The following is an 18,474-nucleotide window of genomic DNA, read 5'->3' as shown; positions in this document are numbered from 1 at the left end:
TTGATTGTTAGTGTGCCATGTGTCACTGTGTGTCTTATTGGTTTTGTGGTATACTGTATTTTATTTTATTGTGTGCAAGACACATTTAAAACAAATAACCTTGAACCTTGAAGCCCCATCTCTCCCCACCTGCTCCTGCTTCCTACATCCCCTCCACACCACACCAAGTTGTTCTTCTTAATAATAATAATACATTTATGTTGGGGGGGCCGCCTTTCATAACACCCAAGGACACCTTACAGGGGCATAGGGGCAATATAGGGAACAATTTAAACAGTGGATTTTGTGATACATCAGCCGGGTGAGTCAAGACAAACCACAAATGGACTACAGAAGGACACATGGTACAGTTTATATTATTCTTGGTCTTTTTTCAGTAACATATTTCAAAGGTTCTGGATTTGTTTACAAATCTAGAAACTAAATACAAAACTAGGATGATATGAAGATCTCATGTCAAAAATAATTGTGATAAATTAGACAGAACTGGCCTGTCTGTGAGCACATTTTATGTTGGTTTGGTTCTTCTGATAAAGGTGTGAATATCTAAATAATATACCAACATATGCTATTGTCATTAGTTGTGTCCCTGTTCTTCAAGCTAAGGCATTGCTCAATTAACAACTCTTGGCTTACAGAGTGGTAACATGAGACCGATTTTTATATATAAAATATAAATGTATTTTAATTTTATAATTTATTTATAATTTATTTTAAATATTGACAATATAATAAAATAAATGGAAATATATACACCGGCAAATATTTAATATAAATACCTTGTGTGTGAGTGTGTATAGCTATTGCTTTATCTGATTAATGTTATTTTCATATGAAAGTCCATGATTATAAGTATGCAGTATCATAACTACCTCTTTGATGTTTATAAAAAACCAAATCGGTTGAAAATTGAGCAAGCTATGGTTATTTAAATAGTAAACCATAATGTTATGAATGAGAGCACTGCCTGTAGCAAGATGGCGGCCAAGTGGCAACGTCGGTGTCCATTGGCCAGCAGCGCGGGTGAGCCATCTAGTGTTTATATATATCTATGGAAGTGCCGCTCTGCACCAAATACTGGGGACAGGAAGTCATAATAACCCTCCCGACTAAAAGCTGTACTCATGGACCGTGTGCAACACTGTCTGTGTCCCCCCCTGAAACACGCTGTGCACAAAGTGGTTCCTTGCAACATTGACAAGGCAGACATGTTCTGTGTGTTTACAGGGTCCGCAGATCTCAAGAGGTTTACTGGAAAGGAAACGCCACTCAACACAGTTCCTGTTTCTTCCGGAGAGGAAGGGGCTTTGTGTGTCCCTCAGCGTAAAGAGCTTCATTTAGCTGAGAGACTGCAGGCGGAGGTCATGGAGGAGGAGGAGGAGGAGGGGGAGGGCCAGGCCCACTTGCTGCGCTCGTCTTCCGCTCCTCGTCAGACCCTCAGCGCCAGGAGAGACGGCGCAGTCAGACGGACGCCGTGTGGAGGAATCGGCCTGCAGGCGGAGGAGGGAACAACAAGCTGCAGGACAGGCTTCACAGAGAAGGAAAATACCTCATAGTTTACTTTCCACATGCCAGAGGGAGTAGAGGTCTGCACGGGAACAATGTGCTGGAAAAGGGTTCAATAAAACACATCATATGTACACATGTAGAAGCTGTGATCAAGGAGCAAGGAGACACCTATCAGCAGGAAAAGCCAGAACACTTCAGAGTCAAGTCGTTTTAACAATCCTTTACTTTAGCCGGATGGACCCTCAGTCTTTGATCTGTTCTTCATCAACACATTCCTCTGTGGAGTCAACACCGTTACAAAGTAGAGTTAGTGCGACGTAGCCTTTGCTAACGTTAGCATTCCCAGGTCTGCAGTATTCCAGCACGTCAGGAAAACACACATCAAAGCAGTTGGCGTTAGGAACACAACAAATAGAAGATAAAACACAACTCAGGAATTAAGGGGTTGTAAAACTGTTGGGCTTTTTTTAAACTGTGGGTATCATGTCGTGTCATTAAGAAAACCACTTAATACTGGGGATGTTTTCAGAACGCGACATTTGTGTTTGAAACAATTTGCCAATTCTAATCTCTGTTTTTCTGTTTTCAAACTGAAGGCTGGATGTTGTCGCTCGCTGAGACTGCTCATTATCAGAGTACAGAATAATCAATCATCTAACCTCCAGCTGTCCACAGGTGTCCCACAAGGGTCAATTCTGGGTCCATTGTTATTTTCTTTGTATATAAACGACTTACCATCGATTTGTCCTGACACAAACAAATAAATATATAAAAAAACAACTCTGGGAAGCATCCCAACATGTCTGAACTACAACGCAGTGTACGGCCTCAAAAGTTAACTTATAAGTTAGCAAAATCAATCAAAAGTAAGTCAATTATTCTTGATAGTTGAATATATACTTTAAGAAACAATACATATCTAAGAAGTACAATATAAGACAACACAGGTTTCATGTGTGGGCCGTGTCACATTATTAAAATCTGCTCCCCTCTGATTTAGATATACGGATGTATTTCGTTTCTATTGTAAATACATGCTGCTCATAATCATTTGTATTTGTATTATATTCGTATCTTTTAAAACATTTCTAACTCGTGTAATGCTTGCTGAAATAAAGTATCAACCTATGGTATCTACACGAGCAGAGCAGTGCCGTTCCACAGTCTGACCAGCAGGGGGCAGGCGGAGCCCACGAGAGAGGGAACAATGGAAAACACCGAGAAACACTTTAGAAACTCAGCAATACTTATATATCCTCGGTATGCAGTATTTTAATGTTGATCAGAAATAAAACGTGCAGCTAAAGAATTCAATTAAAATATGTCACATTGAAATGTGTTTTATTTTGCTGTTAAGTGTTCTTAACTCCGCGTGAATTGGGATTGTGTGTCATGATCTGAGTACTTCTACTTTTACTCAAGTACAATACCTGAGTACTTCTACTTTCACTCAAGTACAACATCTGAGTACTTCTACGTTTACTCAAGTACAATATCTGAGTACTTCTACTTTTACTCAAGTACAAGACCTGAGTACTTCTACTTTTACTCAAGTAGAATATCTGAGTACTTCTACTTTCACTCAAGTACAACATCTGAGTACTTCTACGTTTACTCAAGTACAATATCTGAGTACTTCTACTTTTACTCAAGTACAAGACCTGAGTACTTCTACTTTTACTCAAGTAGAATATCTGAGTACTTCTACTTTTACTCAAGTACAAGATCTGAGTACTTCTACTTTCACTCAAGTACAAGATCTGAGTACTTCTACTTTTACTCAAGTACAATATCTGAGTACTTCTACTTTTACTCAAGTGCAAGACCTGAGTACTTCTACTTTAACTCAAGTAGAATATCTGAGTACTTCTACTTTTACTCAAGTACAAGACCTGAGTACTTCTACTTTTACTCAAGTACAAGATCTGAGTACTTCTACTTTTACTCAAGTACAATATCTGAGTACTTCTACTTTTACTCAAGTACAAGATCTGAGTACTTCTACTTTCACTCAAGTACAACATCTGAGTACTTCTACGTTTACTCAAGTACAATATCTGAGTACTTCTACTTTTACTCAAGTGCAAGACCTGAGTAACTTCTACTCAAGTACAATATCTGAGTACTTTTACTCAAGTAGAATATCTGAGTACTTCTACTTTTACTCAAGTACAAGACCTGAGTACTTCTACTTTTACTCAAGTACAATATCTGAGTACTTCTACTTTTACTCAAGTACAATATCTGTGTACTTGTACTCAAGTAGAAGCTCTGAGTACTTCTACTTTTACTCCAGTTCAAGACCTGAGTAACTTCTACTCAAGTACAATATCTGAGTACTTCTACATTTACTCAAGTACAAGATCTGAGTACTTCTACTTTCACTCAAGTACAAGATCTGAGTACTTCTATGTTCACTCAAGTACAATATCTGAGTACTTCTACTTTTACTCAAGTACAATATCTGAGTACTTCTACTTTTACTCAAGTACAAGACCTGAGTACTTCTACTTTTACTCAAGTAGAATATCTGAGTACTTCTACTTTTACTCAAGTACAAGATCTGAGTACTTCTACTTTCACTCAAGTACAAGATCTGAGTACTTCTACGTTCACTCAAGTACAATATCTGAGTACTTCTACTTTTACTCAAGGACAAGATCTGAGTACTTCTACTTTTACTCAAGTACAAGACCTGAGTACTTCTACTTTTAATCAAGTACAATATCTGAGTACTTCTACTTTTACTCAAGTACAAGACCTGAGTACTTCTACTTTTACTCAAGTACAAGACCTGAGTACTTCTACTTTTACTCAAGTACAAGATCTGTGTACTTCTACTTTTACTCAAGTACAAGATCTGAGTACTTCTACTTTTACTCAAGTACAAGATGTGAGTACTTCTACTTTTACTCAAGTACAAGATCTGAGTACTTCTACTTTTACTCCAGTACAAGATCTGAGTACTTACTATTTTTACTCAAGTACAAGACCTGAGTACTTCTACTTTTACTCAAGTACAAGCTCTGAGTACTTACTATTTTTACTCAAGTACAAGACCTGAGTACTTCTACTTTTACTCAAGTACAAGATCTGTGTACTTCTACTTTTACTCAAGTACAAGATCTGAGTACTTTTACTCAAGTACAAGATCTGAGTACTTCTACTTTTACTCCAGTACAAAATGTGAGTACTTCTACTTTTACTCCAGTACAAGATCTGAGTACTTCTACTTTTACTCAACTACAAGATGTGAGTACTTCTACTTTTACTCAAGTACAAGATCTGTGTACTTCTACTTTTACTCAAGTACACGACAGCGGCGTAGCTGTGGGTGGGCCCGGGTGGGCCTGGGCCCACCCACATGCACGTCTGGCCCACCCACAGCCAATCAGCGCTTCATAGCGCAGAGCCGGGAAGCCCAGAAGGAAGTGCCACAAACTGCAGTTCATCTAGTGGCCGACAGGGGATGGATGCAAAAAGGAGCAATTCCCATAGACCCCCATGTTAAAATGCCCAACTTTACAGCAGAAATAAACATGTTTCTAGCCTGGATCCAATAAAACGTATTCTGGATATAGTTAGATTCCACCTTCATGACAATGGAATAGGGAGTGCATTTTTTTACCGTGAGTTTTTATAGTAAGTAAAGTAACTTTTGCCGTGAGTGAATGAAAGTATTATTTCATCTTGAGGTCTGCAGTTTAGCGTGTGCACATTTGCTGAATATGAAAACACTCAGTGTGTGCCCACTGTGCGACTGTCAAGGATAAACAACCTGTGCCCCCGATATACGTTGTATGTATTATTGCTACACAAACATTACATTGCAGTTTAAGTGTCGCCAACTCCGTTTAAGAGATCTATCCCCCGTCTGTGTGCGAGGGGGCGGGGCAGTTTACACACACGCAGCTGCTACAACATGCAGCAACACACACGCACGGAGGAGATGGCGGAGAGAACGCGCTCCGAGGTGTGGTTAAACTATAGCCGCGTCGATGGGGACAATACTCGTTATCAAAAGTGGAATAAGAGTTTATCATGTGAGGGCGGTAACACGAGCAATTTGTCTAAACATTTAGCAAAAGTGCTCCACATCCAGACGGAGGAATGCACCGGGTTCCACTGTCTCTCCAGCAGCTCTGTAGCCCCGTCCACGAGGAACGTTTCCACGTCAGGTGTTGTGTATGCTAGCAGCAACACACCGAGTTAACTACATGATACAAACATGGGTTAATGATTAGAGGAAACTGAGTTATTCATTTTGTTAAAGTCTCAGCTGTTCTGTTTACAGTTCTGTCATCACATTATTTAATATGATTTGTTAAAACATTGTTGTTTCTTTTGATGTGAAATATGATGTATTTAATTTAAATAAAAAGCAATGTTAGTTTTGTTCACAATTTGTTTAGTTAGTTGACCTTCTTTTTTTCTCCAAAAGAACCGATAAAAGTAATGTTAAAGGACCGGATCGATAAGACATAGACATAGACATACTTTATTGTCATTTCAACAAGACACAGAGTGTACTATTAAAACGAAATTTCGTTGTACTGGCTTACAGGAACAGGACAATATAAAAACTTGCTAAAATTGTACATATAAATAAATAATAGTGACGTGGTGCTGATACAATTAAAGATAAAGTGTGCGTTTAAAATATAAAGACTTACTATACATATAAATAAAATAGACATACTATATAACACATATGTGCTCTTTACACAGCGTAATGTAATCTTTATGTTACTGGTCTGCTTGCTGTTCAGCAGTCTGACGGCTTGGGGAAAAAGCTATTGCAGAATCTGGCTGTTCTGCTCTTAATGCTGCGGAGCCTCTTTCCGGAGGGCAGCAGGGAGAACAGAGCATGGTGAGGACGAGTGGGGTCTTTAAAAATGTTCTGGGCTTTTGTTAGGCTTTTTGTGACCACTCTCTGCAGAGACTTCCAGTCTTTGGCGTTGCAGTCTCTCGACCAGATGGAGATGGTCAGCACGCTCTCTGTGGTTCCTCTGTAGAACGTGGTGAGGATGGGAGGGGGGAGCTGTGCAGGAAGTGTAGGCGCTGCTGTGCCTTCTTAAATAGTGATGTAGTGTGAGTGGACCAGGTCAGACTGCTTGTGATGTGCAGCCCCAGGAACTTGGTGCTGTCTGTAGTCTTCACTGCTGTGCCGTTGATGTGGAGAGGTGGGTGACGGTGCTTTTTGTTCCTGAAGTCGACAATCATCTCTTTTGTTTTATCGACATTCAGGATCAGGTTGTTGGTGTTACAGCAGTCTGTCAGACACCTCCTCCCTGTAGGCCTGTTCCTTGTTGTCCCTGATGAGTCCCACCACTGCTGTATCGTCCGCGTACTTTATGATGTGGTTGGTACTGAACCTGGAGCATAAGCGTAAGCGCTATCGATAAAAGTAGTAGTACCGTTAAAGCCTTAACGATACCCATCCCTATGTGGATGTCAGTTTTACACACATTCTGAGGCCGCCGTGCCTATGTTTTTGTTTTCACTGCTAATTTATGCTTAAGTTCTATTGGTGCATTAAAAAATCATTAAAATCATTAATGAAATTTCAGCTCAGACCCCACACTTAATGTCTCCCCCTGGCCCACCTACATTTCTCCAGGCCCACCCACACAATAATTCCTGGCTACGCCACTGGTACACGATCTGAGTCAGTGGCGCAGCCAGGAAGTATTGTGTAGGTGGGCCTGGAGAAAGGTCGGTGGGGGAGACTGAGATGAAACTTCATTAATGATTTTATTTATTTTGTAATGCACTAATTAAAAACTAATAATAAGCATAAACTAGCAGTGAAAACAAAAACATAGGCACGGCGGCCTCATAATGTGTACAAAGACATCCACATGACTGGCTCGGCGGCCACAAACTAACTTCACCGCGGTATCTGACCGACACATATGCACGATTTCTTTGGGCTCCCCTTATTTATCTCAAAGTCGGCCTCCAGGGGAGCTCCCCCCCTCTTTAGGGGAGCCAAGCTTGTACGGTACTTATATCTGCTATAGTGCCTGACACGTATATTTTCTTGAATAAAGAAAACACTGCTTTATTCTGAAGTTCCCAGAATCCTCCAGCACTTCCGGTTCGCTCCTCGCTTCTCCTCCTGCCACTCGGGTGTTTCCAGGCTTGTATTCTGAGATAAATACCAGATAAATAACGATGTCTCTGGAGGTGGAATCAGCTGAGTGAGTAGTCCTGCTAATTACTCTTAAAGCTGGTTCATTCTTATAATAAACCGCGCAGTAAATAACCTTATATCGTAATGTTTTCTGTCACTGAGGCCTGTTTTACCCCCCTTTAGCATTCTGAGCTAACATGCTAACTAATAGACACCTTATAGAAACCGTTTTGTCTTTTTATGATTAAATTGCCGGTGATTTCAGTCTCTAAAGTCGCTCTGTTGTTCATCATCCCATTCACCCTGTGTCTGCTTCACTCCTCTAGTAAATAATATTAAAAGGTAGGAGAGTAAGTGTAAGTTAGCATGTGCTACCGTTAGCATTCCTCTGCCAGTTGCTAAAACTCATTTCAATGTAAATAACAAAAGTCTGTTTATTATTATTATATATATCGTTTAATGATCCACTCACACTTCTAACACGTTGCAATTTAAATAGCTTCGACGTGATATCATATTCCATACTGTACATGGTTGTGACTGTATTTAAGAAGGGATAATGCACATTAAATAACTCTTAATTCCATCATGGAAATTAGCCAGATCTCGCCTCAGAAGCTAATGTCCACCGGGCAGGAGGACAGCTTTAATATAAAGACACCGGGCAGGAGGACAGCTTTAATATAAAGACACCGGGCAGGAGGACAGCTTTAATATAAAGACACCGGGCAGGAGGACAGCTTTAATATAAAGACACCGGGCAGGAGGACAGCTTTAATATAAAGACACCGGGCAGGAGGACAGCTTTAATATAAAGACACCGGGCAGGAGGACAGCTTTAATATAAAGACACCGGGCAGGAGGACAGCTTTAATATAAAGACACCGGGCAGGAGGACAGCATTAATATAAAGACACCGGGCAGGAGGACAGCTTTAATATAAAGACACCGGGCAGGAGGACAGCTTTAATATAAAGACACCGGGCAGGAGGACAGCTTTAATATAAGGACACTGGGCAGGATGGACTCTTGATTGCAGAACACACCGTTAAAAGCCCTTAAGGAGAGATATTACAGTCTTAATAAAAGTGGTTTGTTCTTCCACTACCTCGGGTCCTTTAAAACACCAGCTGTATTTAAAGTAAAGATATATATACCTCGTTCTGCTACCTAAACTAAGGGCATTGTCTGTTTGCCTGACCCTCGCCATGCCCGTGTGTCCTCAGCGTGATCCGTCTGATCATGCAGTACCTGAAGGAGAACAACCTGCAGAGGACGCTGGTGACGCTGCAGGAGGAGACCACCGTCTCTCTGAACACCGTGGACAGCATCGAGAGCTTTGTGGCCGACATTAACAGCGGCCATTGGGACACGGTGCTGCAGGCCATCCAGTCCCTGAAGCTGCCCGACAAAACCCTCATCGACCTCTACGAGCAGGTGGGGCGCTCGTGCAGTCTAGATACAGTCTCCATGCCGAAAGAGCAACGTGCCGGTTAGAGACCCGTGGGTACAGGCGGAGGGAAATGAAATGTATACAGAAATATACACTACGGTGACACCTGGCCTCGGTTTAGTTAGACTCCACGTGACCTCCCGCGTGTGAAGCAACACGGGGGAGAGCGGCCGGTCTGACGTATGAATACACATGCATCACAGAAGAGGTTGAACATATATATTCGAATGCATGTGACTATAATGACGAGCCTGCTCGGCGTCCAAGAGACGAGGAGTAGAAGAAGTAACGGCCATCGGAGAGAAAGGGAGCTGTGGAGAACTGGGCGAGAGACCGGCGTTAGCCACAGTTAATGTTAGCTAACGCCGGTCGCATCACAACATCGTGAAGTGAGCTATCATACCAGGCTATTACTAAAGTAGCGTTGCTGGCAGGACGGTTGATACTGATCCATAACAGAAACTAATGCGCAAGCATCAGCCGCATCTCGCGTTACCTACTGCAACTCCACACCACGGTGCTGTGTACCGGAGGGGAGAGAGAGGGCTGAAGGGGGGAGATAGGAGCGAAGCGGGGGGGAGAGAGAGAGGAGCGAAGCGGGGGGGAGAGAGAGAGGAGTGAAGAGGGGAGAGAGAGGAGCGTAGGGGGGAGAGAGAGGAGCGAAGGGGGGAGAGAGAGGAGCGAAGGGGGGAGAGAGAGAGGAGCGAAGGGGGGAGAGAGAGAGGAGCGAAGGGGGGGAGAGAGGAGCGAGGGGGAGAGAGAGAGGAGCGAAGGGGGGGAGAGAGGAGCGAGGGGGGGAGAGTATGTGCTGCAGGGAGGTGAACGCTCGCTCCGGGCCTCTTCCCGTGAGGGAAACTGGACTCGACGTCCTGACGGGCTCGAGTCGTGCAACCTGCACACACTCAGCTCGCCATGGTTACAGACGCTGAAATGCAATGAAAGCCAGCTCACTAAAGAACAACCGCTCAAACCAACTACACACTGCTTCCAGAGGAGGAGTCTGAGAAGCTGCCCCCCCCCCCCCCCCCCAGCAGAGCTCAAAACGGCTCCTTTCCCTCTTCAGTCCTTACGTCTCGTGAAACACATCAAATCCTGCTTTCACTCTTTTAATTTTCAGGCAAGGTTGAGCACAGATGTAGCAAAAAACCCTGCAAGATGCTCTTTAACATGCCGCAGTCTGCACTCTGCGCAGTCTGCACTCTGCGCAGTCTGCACTCTGCGCAGTCTGCACTCTGCGCAGTCTGCACTCTGCGCAGCTGGCTTCCTCCAAGTTTACAGGAAAACAAACTGGTGGTGTGACCAATGGCCATTTACAATTATTAATACTATTACTATTATTAGCATTAGTCTATTTTTAGTTTGAAACTTAACCAGGAAAAAATAATTAAACAATATATAAATAAAATAAAATCGATTTTTAAAAATAGTTCTCGATGATGGAGCCTGTATCGACTAATCGCTGGCATCCCGAATTTGGGTACGGAGGGAAATAGAGAGGGTTGTGTTTTCTGACACGTGGTGAGTTCCCTGGAACAGCGATGTATAAAAGTGCATTTTGCATTTAGGTCCCCTTTAACCTTCACTTTACATGCAGTTTAGAACATGTGCATGTTGAATGAGGAGTCACACCTGTCTCCTCTCCTTGTCTCCTCTCCTTGTCCCTGCAGGTGGTGTTGGAGCTGATCGAGCTGCGAGAGTTGGGTGCAGCTCGATCCCTCCTCAGACAGACCGACCCCATGATCATGCTGAAGCAGACGCAGCCGGAGAGGTACATCCACCTGGAGAACCTGCTGGCCCGCTCGTACTTCGACCCGCGAGAGGTGAGGCCGCTCCACCGAGAAGGATCCGTCCTTTCAGCCACGGAGCCTCCGACCGGTTCTGCGTAATGTTTTAGGAACATTTTAGGCTCCGCTTAACTCCCTTACATATACAATCAGTATATTCTGTGTTTTAATACACATATCCTGGTGTACTGAACCAGTTATCTGCAGTACCAATCAAACACTCAAGTATCAAATCCTAAAGTAAATGCATGCTTACATGTATAATGGCCCACTTAGCTACAGAAGTGTGTGTGTGTGTGTGTGTGTGTGTGTGTGTGTGTGTGTGTGTGTGTGTGTGTGTGTGTGTGTGTGTGTGTGTGTGTGTGTGTGTGTGTGTGTGTGTGTGTGTGTGTGTGTGTGTGTGTGTGTGTGTGTGTGTGTGTGTGTGTGTGTGTGTGTGTGTGTGTGTGTGTGTGTGACTATGTGACTATGTGACTATGTGAGAGAGAGAGAGACTGTGTGTGTGTGTGTGTGTGTGTGTGTGTGTGTGTGTGAGAGAGACTGTGTGTGTGTGTGTGTGTGTGTGTGTGTGTGTGAGAGAGAGAGACTGTGTGTGTGTGTGTGTGAGAGAGAGAGAGAGAGAGAGAGAGACTGTGTGAGTGAGAGACTATGTGAGTGAGAGAGAGACTGTGTGTGTGTGTGTGTGTGTGTGTGTGTGTGTGAGAGACTATGTGAGTGAGAGAGAGAGAGACTGTGTGTGTGTGTGTGTGTGTGTGTGTGTGTGAGAGAGACTGTGTGTGTGTGTGTGTGTGTGTGTGTGTGTGTGTGAGAGAGAGACTGTGTGTGTGTGAGAGAGAGAGAGAGAGAGAGAGACTGTGTGAGTGAGAGAGAGACTGTGTGTGTGTGTGTGTGTGTGTGTGTGTGTGTGTGTGTGAGAGAGAGTGAGAGACTATGTGAGTGAGAGAGAGACTGTGTGTGTGTGAGAGTGAGAGACTATGTGAGTGAGAGAGATTCTGTGTGTGTGTGAGAGAGAGAGACTGTGTGTGTGTGTGTGTGTGTGTGTGTGTGTGTGTGTGTGTGTGTGTGTGTGTGTGTGTGTGGACTCAGAGCTCGTCAGTCATTGAGTTGCGTTTTAGTAATGAAGCATAGATTTGAGATATACTCGTAAGTGCCACTCGCTGACAGAACGATTGAACCTTTTCCCATGAACTCTGGCTCTCACAGCAGCATGTTAACGATGTGGAGTTTCTGATGAGTGTTTCTTGGCGTGCAGGCGTACCCAGACGGCAGCAGCAAAGAGAAGCGGAGAGCAGCCATCGCTCAGGCTTTAGCTGGAGAAGTGAGCGTCGTCCCTCCCTCTCGTCTCATGGCTCTGCTCGGACAGGTGAGCGAACCAGCGTCAAGTGTCGAGTCTTTCGTCGTGTGCTCAGCAGCTACAGTGGAGATATGACAACCTGAAGTCACAGACTCCAACAGAGCAACATGAATATATATATAGTGTAAGGGAATATTTCTGTCTTACCCCTAATATATTTAACCTTATTCTGTGTGTTGACATTTACGACCATCCCTGCTGCTTATCTCCCGTAAGGAACGTGGTGATGCAGTCGTATGGTGATACTAGGTGTTATGGCTTGACCTAGCGGACATAGGGGGTCTACGACTGTGAGAGCGCTGGCTTCCTAAGCTCCACAGATGTGAGAGGCATCTCCTGTGTCTGCAGATGTTTACGCCCATCCCCAATATGTGGATTTGACTCTCTGTAAACTAGTTAGAGGGTCTACCAAGATGCGAGGCGGATCACCCGTGCCGTCAGAACCTGTTGCTGCTGTGACTTCTGATGTGAATTCTCCGGCCGTTATACTTGTAATAAACGTCGTTGTTTCAATCAATCGGTTTATTTATATAGCCCAATATCATAAATGTTACATTTGTCTCAGTGGTCTTCACAGTGTGTACAGAATATCAGTATGACAATACGACACCCTCTGTCCTTAGACCCTCTGTCCTTAGACCCTCTGTCCTCAGACCCTCTGTCCTCAGACCCTCTGTCCTCAGACCCTCTGTCCTCAGCCCCTCTGTCCTCAGACCCTCTGTCCTTAGACCCTCTGTCCTCAGCCCCTCTGTCCTTAGACCCTCTGTCCTCAGACCCTCTGTCCTTAGCCCCTCTGTCCTCAGACCCTCTGTCCTTAGACCCTCTGTCCTCAGACCCTCTGTCCTCAGACCCTCTGTCCTCAGACCCTCTGTCCTCAGCCCCTCTGTCCTCAGACCCTCTGTCCTCAGACCCTCTGTCCTTTTTTTCCGGAGAAAACCCACAGTTTAAAGGGAACATGGAGAAACCTCAGGGAGAGCAGCAGAGGAGGGATCCCTCTCCCAGGACGGACAGACGTGCAATAGATGCCGTGTGGAAATTGAAAAGATAATACATTTGCAACATAGGTAGTCCAGATGTTTGGAAATGCATGTGTGTATAATAGGAAGATGAATCCACGAGGATATCCATCCAGGATTGTTTGACATCAGAGCTCCAGCTCTCCTCGTGTCTCTCCGAGTCCTGACTCTCCATTGATGCAGAAGTCTCCCTTACACACCGGACAAATGGAACGGATAGTCGCTCCACTGTGAAACGCTCACCCGGTAGAATGGTTTTGTGATTCTGAACACTAGATGGCGTAATGGGGCAACAACATATAACTGGTCTCCTGGCACCGGTGCATTGGCTGTGACGGGGAGAGTTTTCTGAGTCGGTGAACGCGCTGTTTTTCTTTGTAAATAAGAGATATTGAAAGCTACAAACTTCGCCGTATGTGGAAATTGCACGCGTCCAAATAGTTTAGCCATTGAGAGGCACTAGTCACCACCATAACTAACTAGTGTGTTAACGCTGACGTGTCGTCTCTGTCCCGCCTCCTCAGTCTCTGAAGTGGCAGCAGCATCAGGGCCTCCTTCCTCCCGGGATGACCATCGATCTGTTCAGAGGGAAAGCAGCCGTGAAAGACGTGCAGGAGGAGGCCTTCCCCACGCAGCTCAGCAGACACATCAAGGTACACATCCGCTGCAATGAATATATATCCAGGGGGTCCGTGGGGTCTTACAAAGTATTGCAAGTTGATGAATCAATTTAAGGAAAATGAAAGCTATTAAAAAATATGAAACGGCATTTTCAAAAGTATTACATTGTGTAGCTTGTTATAGTATAAGTATCTAAAGTGTCCAAAGAGGTTGTGTTCTACCGTCTGCCTGAATGTAGTCAAGCTCCGTTTACGCCGGTTGCTAAGCAACATCGTTATGGGGAAATGCAAGTCTGCGTCCAAATGGTTGGAAGATAAGGAGGAAGGACGATGAGTACTGTATATAGTCAATGTGAGGTGAAGTGTGTCGCCAAGGTAACCGGTTAGAACTCGAAGTGGCGATGAGGTCTTAACATGTATGGAAAGGGTCTTACATGTGACTTCAGGGTTCCTGCGGACACCCCGATGTGTGTGTACACCCCGATGTGTGTGTACACCCCGATGTGTGTGTACACCCCGATGTGTGTGTACACCCCGATGTGTGTGTACACCCCGATGTGTGTGTGTACACCTTTTAGAAATAGTGAATGGAATATGCAAACGGATGTTCTTTGTCTTATGGCCTAGTTTCTGACGTGTGTCTTTTGTCTCCTCCCTGCTCAGTTTGGACAGAAGTCTCACGTTGAGTGTTCCCGGTTTTCCCCCGACGGTCAGTACCTGGTGACGGGGTCTGTGGACGGGTTCATCGAGGTCTGGAACTTCACCACCGGCAAAATCAGAAAGGTGAGTGTGATGGAGACGAAACTCAGAGAGACGAGCTGGAGCTTTGATGGCAAACACTGACGACGCTTTATTGTGAAGTTTACGGCCGGAGGATTTGACCGGGAAGCTGCGTTCCAGAAAGAAGGGTTTCTCGATGAACAATGCACGATGTCATGGCAGCTTGTGCTCGGTCGTAGAATCAGAATACCTTTGTTTGTCCCACAGAGGGGGAGGAGCCACAGAGCCAAAGACAGCTTAATTTTAACCAAGAAGCATGCATCAAAAGAATATTAAAGATTTAAAAAATGCACATGTTGCACATAGTTGGTATATAAATAAACCCCAACAAGGAACCAGAGCTGCTCCCCCTTAAGAGAGGTGGCAGCTACACCCGAGGCCGTGAGAGGAGACCATTATGAACTGTGTCGAAGGTTTCAAATGCAAAAACAGATTGGGTTAAATATAACTGTGTGTGTGTGTGTGTGTGTGTGTGTGTGTGTGTGTGTGTGTGTGTGGTGTGTGTGTGTGTGTGTGTGTGTGTGTGTGTGTGTGTGTGTGTGTGTGTGTGTGTGTGTGTTGTGTGTGTGTGTGTGTGTGTTGTGTGTGTGTGTGTGTGTGTGTGTTGTGTGTGTGTGTGTGTGTGTGTGTGTGTGTGTGTGTGTGTGTGTGTGTGTGTGTGTGTGTGTGTGTGTGTGTGTGTGTGTCAGGATCTGAAGTACCAGGCCCAGGATAACTTCATGATGATGGACGACGCTGTGCTCTGCATGGGCTTCAGCAGAGACACGGAGATGCTGGCCACCGGCGCTCAGGACGGGAAGATCAAGGTACTTCTGTTCCATTCGATGTATCAGAACGATCTTCGGCCTACCTGGAACTATCGAAGTGTGTCCAACAGAAAGGCAATGCTGAATGATGAATACCTGTATCGTTTCAGGTGTGGAAGATCCAGAGCGGTCAGTGTCTGCGCAGGTTTGAGCGTGCTCACAGTAAAGGAGTCACCTGCGTCTCCTTCTGCAAAGACAGCAGCCAGCTGCTCAGCGCCTCCTTCGACCAGACCATCAGGTAAACCCCCCCCCCCCCCCCATCCAGCTCTGCATCAGCCGAGAGTCTGAGCGGCCGAGCAGCATCTTGTCTGAGCGGCCGAGCAGCATCTTGTCTGAGCGGCCGAGCAGCATATTGTCTGAGCGGCCGAGCAGCATATTGTCTGAGCGGCCGAGCAGCATCTTGTCTGAGCGGCCGAGCAGCATCTTGTCTGAGCGGCCGAGCAGCATATTGTCTGAGCGGCCGAGCAGCATCTTGTCTGAGCGGCCGAGCAGCATCTTGTCTGAGCGGCCGAGCAGCATCTTGTCTGAGCGGCCGAGCAGCATCTTGTCTGAGCGGCCGAGCAGCATATTGTCTGAGCGGCCGAGCAGCATATTGTCTGAGCGGCCGAGCAGCATATTGTCTGCACTAGGGGTGTAGCGGTGCACAGAAGTCACGGTCGGTACGGGTTCGAAAATAAGGAACTCTAACATTTGGAATCAGTAACTGTTACACAGTTAAAAACAAACGGACACACTCAGATGGCCATATTATCTATATTGGCTGATGTCAAACTAAAAGGTTCAATAATCTGTACGACTAAAAAGAATGTCTTGAAAATATTAAAATAAATAATAAGAAAGTGTTTCAATAAAAGGCGATGCAGAACTGGATAACATCTCCTGATGTCAACATGTAAAATAAATACAATGATAAATATAAAGCTAAATAAAATCTGTACCTTTAGGAGCAAAGTCTAACATGTGTATTAACTTGTGAGTGTGTGAGGCCATTACGCCTAAATAAAGGTACTCAAGCTTTACTCTATTTTCAAGTTGTTCTTCAAAAAGACGAGTTAGTCTACGTTGTCGGCAGTGAGGGCAGATCTGTTGGCGGTAACTATGCCACCTGCCGTCGAGGAAACCCTCTCGCTGGGGACTGAGACTGACTCGGAGGTGCTTGAGCATGTTTGACTTGTTACCACTAGCATGTCGCTGTCGAACAACGCCGACACACCGTCCTCGTCCGATCCACAACTCGCACCCCCCATCGTTGTTATAATAATAATAATTCCTTACATTTATTATAGCGCTTTATCAATGACTCAAAGCGCTTTACATATACACATATATCACACATGCAATGGTCAGATACTGTGGACAATACCCACAGGAGCAAGTTCAGGTGAAGTGTCTTGCCCAAGGACACACCGGCCTGACGCAGTGGGGCGGGAGCGGGTTTCGAACTGGAGTTCTCCAGCACCCCCCTTGATCTGATGATCGGATGCACAGACCACTGCGCCACCCGTCCACAGGGAACCCGAAATGTTCCCACACACTGATTTAAAAGAAGCAGGTGGGTCTTCTAGCTCCTGTGTGTTGTGTGAACTCGCCGTAGCTGCTAACTGTTCTTCTTCATGTGTTTTGTTGTTTTGTTCTTCATTTCTTATTTACGGGCGGCTGGCTTTTAGGCGCAATACCGCCCCCTGGAGTATATATAGTGTACTGCTGCCCTGAGTGACAGACTTTTTTCACACTCGTAAAAAAAGTCGTATTCGCCGCGTGACTGCGAGTGCCGAACCGTGACGTACGGGACGAATACCGTTCCACCCCTCGTCCGCACTGATGCTGATGTGAAATGCTCTTGTTGATGTGATGCTAGAAACATGTCGACAGTCATCGAATCGTGTCGTGGATGCTTTTCTTTCTCCTGATATCCGTGGTCGTGGTTTACATTTAGGTTTCCTGTGTTTCAGAATCCACGGACTGAAGTCGGGTAAAACCCTGAAGGAGTTCCGAGGGCACACGTCGTTTGTGAACGAGGCGACCTTCACCCCAGACGGACATCATGTGATCAGCGCCTCGTCGGACGGCACCGTGAAGGTGAGGGAATGGATGCGTCTGGAGGGGGGGAAGCAAAGGGTCCGGGGGTCAAGTCTCAAAACGAACCTGATGAGTGAGGCCTCGCCATGACGCCGTCGATTGCTCTTGTTCTTCCGGAGCCAGCTTGAACTAAAGAACGACTTCTCCAGCTTCATACTTTCCTCCAGAGACGTGGATATAGTTTACCTCTATGGTTCTGGGCCGCTGCCGCCGCTTACCAGCTAGAGCAGTAGCTCGCTGTCTCAATGGCACACACACAACGTGGCATGGCGTCTTGTTGCTGTTGCTTTCAAAGTCGTTTTCCTGATTGCTCCTGATAGTTGGTATTTAAAAAAACTGGGAAATCAGCTTATGGAACAACTTTAGGTGTGTGTGTGTGTGTGTGTGTGTGTGTATCTGATTGTGACTGTATCTGATTTTGTGTGTGTGTGTGTGTATCTGACTGTGTGTATATCTGACTGTGTGTGTGTATCTGACTGTGTGTGTGTGTGTGTGTGTATATATTTGACTGTGTGTATCTGACTGTGTGTATCTGACTGTGTGTGTGTGTATCTGACTGTGTGTGTGTGTATCATTGTGTGTGTATCTCATTGTGTGTGTATCTGATTGTGTGTGTGTGTGTGCGTATCTCTGTGTGTGTGTATCTCATTGTGTGTGTGTATCTCATTGTGTGTGTATCTCTCATTGTGTGTGTGTATCTCATTGTGTGTGTGTATCTCATTGTGTGTGTGTGTGTGTGTATCTCATTGTGTGTGTGTATCTGACTGTGTGTATCTCTCATTGTGTGTGTATCTCTCATTGTGTGTGTGTATCTCATGGTGTGTATCTGACTGTGTATCTCATGGTGTGTGTGTATCTCATGGTGTGTGTATCTCATGGTGTGTGTATCTCATGGTGTGTATCTGACTGTGTATCTCATTGTGTGTGTGTATCTCAT

The 18,474-nt window shown here is 45.0% G+C and overlaps 1 protein-coding gene across 1 annotated transcript; it reads left to right on the top strand.

The window, feature by feature from the left end:
- The first annotated feature begins 7,604 nt into the window (after positions 1-7,604).
- LOC117453880 (WD40 repeat-containing protein SMU1) lies at positions 7,605-17,706 on the top strand. Its single transcript, XM_034092911.2, has 9 exons — positions 7,605-7,712; positions 8,872-9,082; positions 10,766-10,918; positions 12,135-12,245; positions 13,777-13,905; positions 14,536-14,655; positions 15,342-15,458; positions 15,569-15,696; positions 17,411-17,706. Exons 1-9 carry the CDS (start codon positions 7,687-7,689, stop codon positions 17,625-17,627), a joined length of 1,212 nt encoding a protein of 403 aa, XP_033948802.1. The 5' UTR covers positions 7,605-7,686; the 3' UTR covers positions 17,628-17,706.
- The last annotated feature ends 768 nt before the right edge of the window (positions 17,707-18,474 follow it).

The sequence above is a fragment of the Pseudochaenichthys georgianus genome, chromosome 10, assembly GCF_902827115.2.
Source record: "Pseudochaenichthys georgianus chromosome 10, fPseGeo1.2, whole genome shotgun sequence".
Classification (NCBI taxonomy): domain Eukaryota; kingdom Metazoa; phylum Chordata; class Actinopteri; order Perciformes; family Channichthyidae; genus Pseudochaenichthys; species Pseudochaenichthys georgianus.
This window is presented reverse-complemented; position numbering and strand designations above follow the sequence as displayed.

Coding starts and splice junctions, on each gene's coding strand:
- LOC117453880 (XM_034092911.2), top strand. CDS start 7,687: ATGTCTCTGGAGGTGGAATCAGCTGA. Junction 12,246..13,776: donor TCATGGCTCTGCTCGGACAG/GTGAGCGAACCA, acceptor CCGCCTCCTCAG/TCTCTGAAGTGGCAGCAGCA. Junction 13,906..14,535: donor AGCTCAGCAGACACATCAAG/GTACACATCCGC, acceptor CTCCCTGCTCAG/TTTGGACAGAAGTCTCACGT.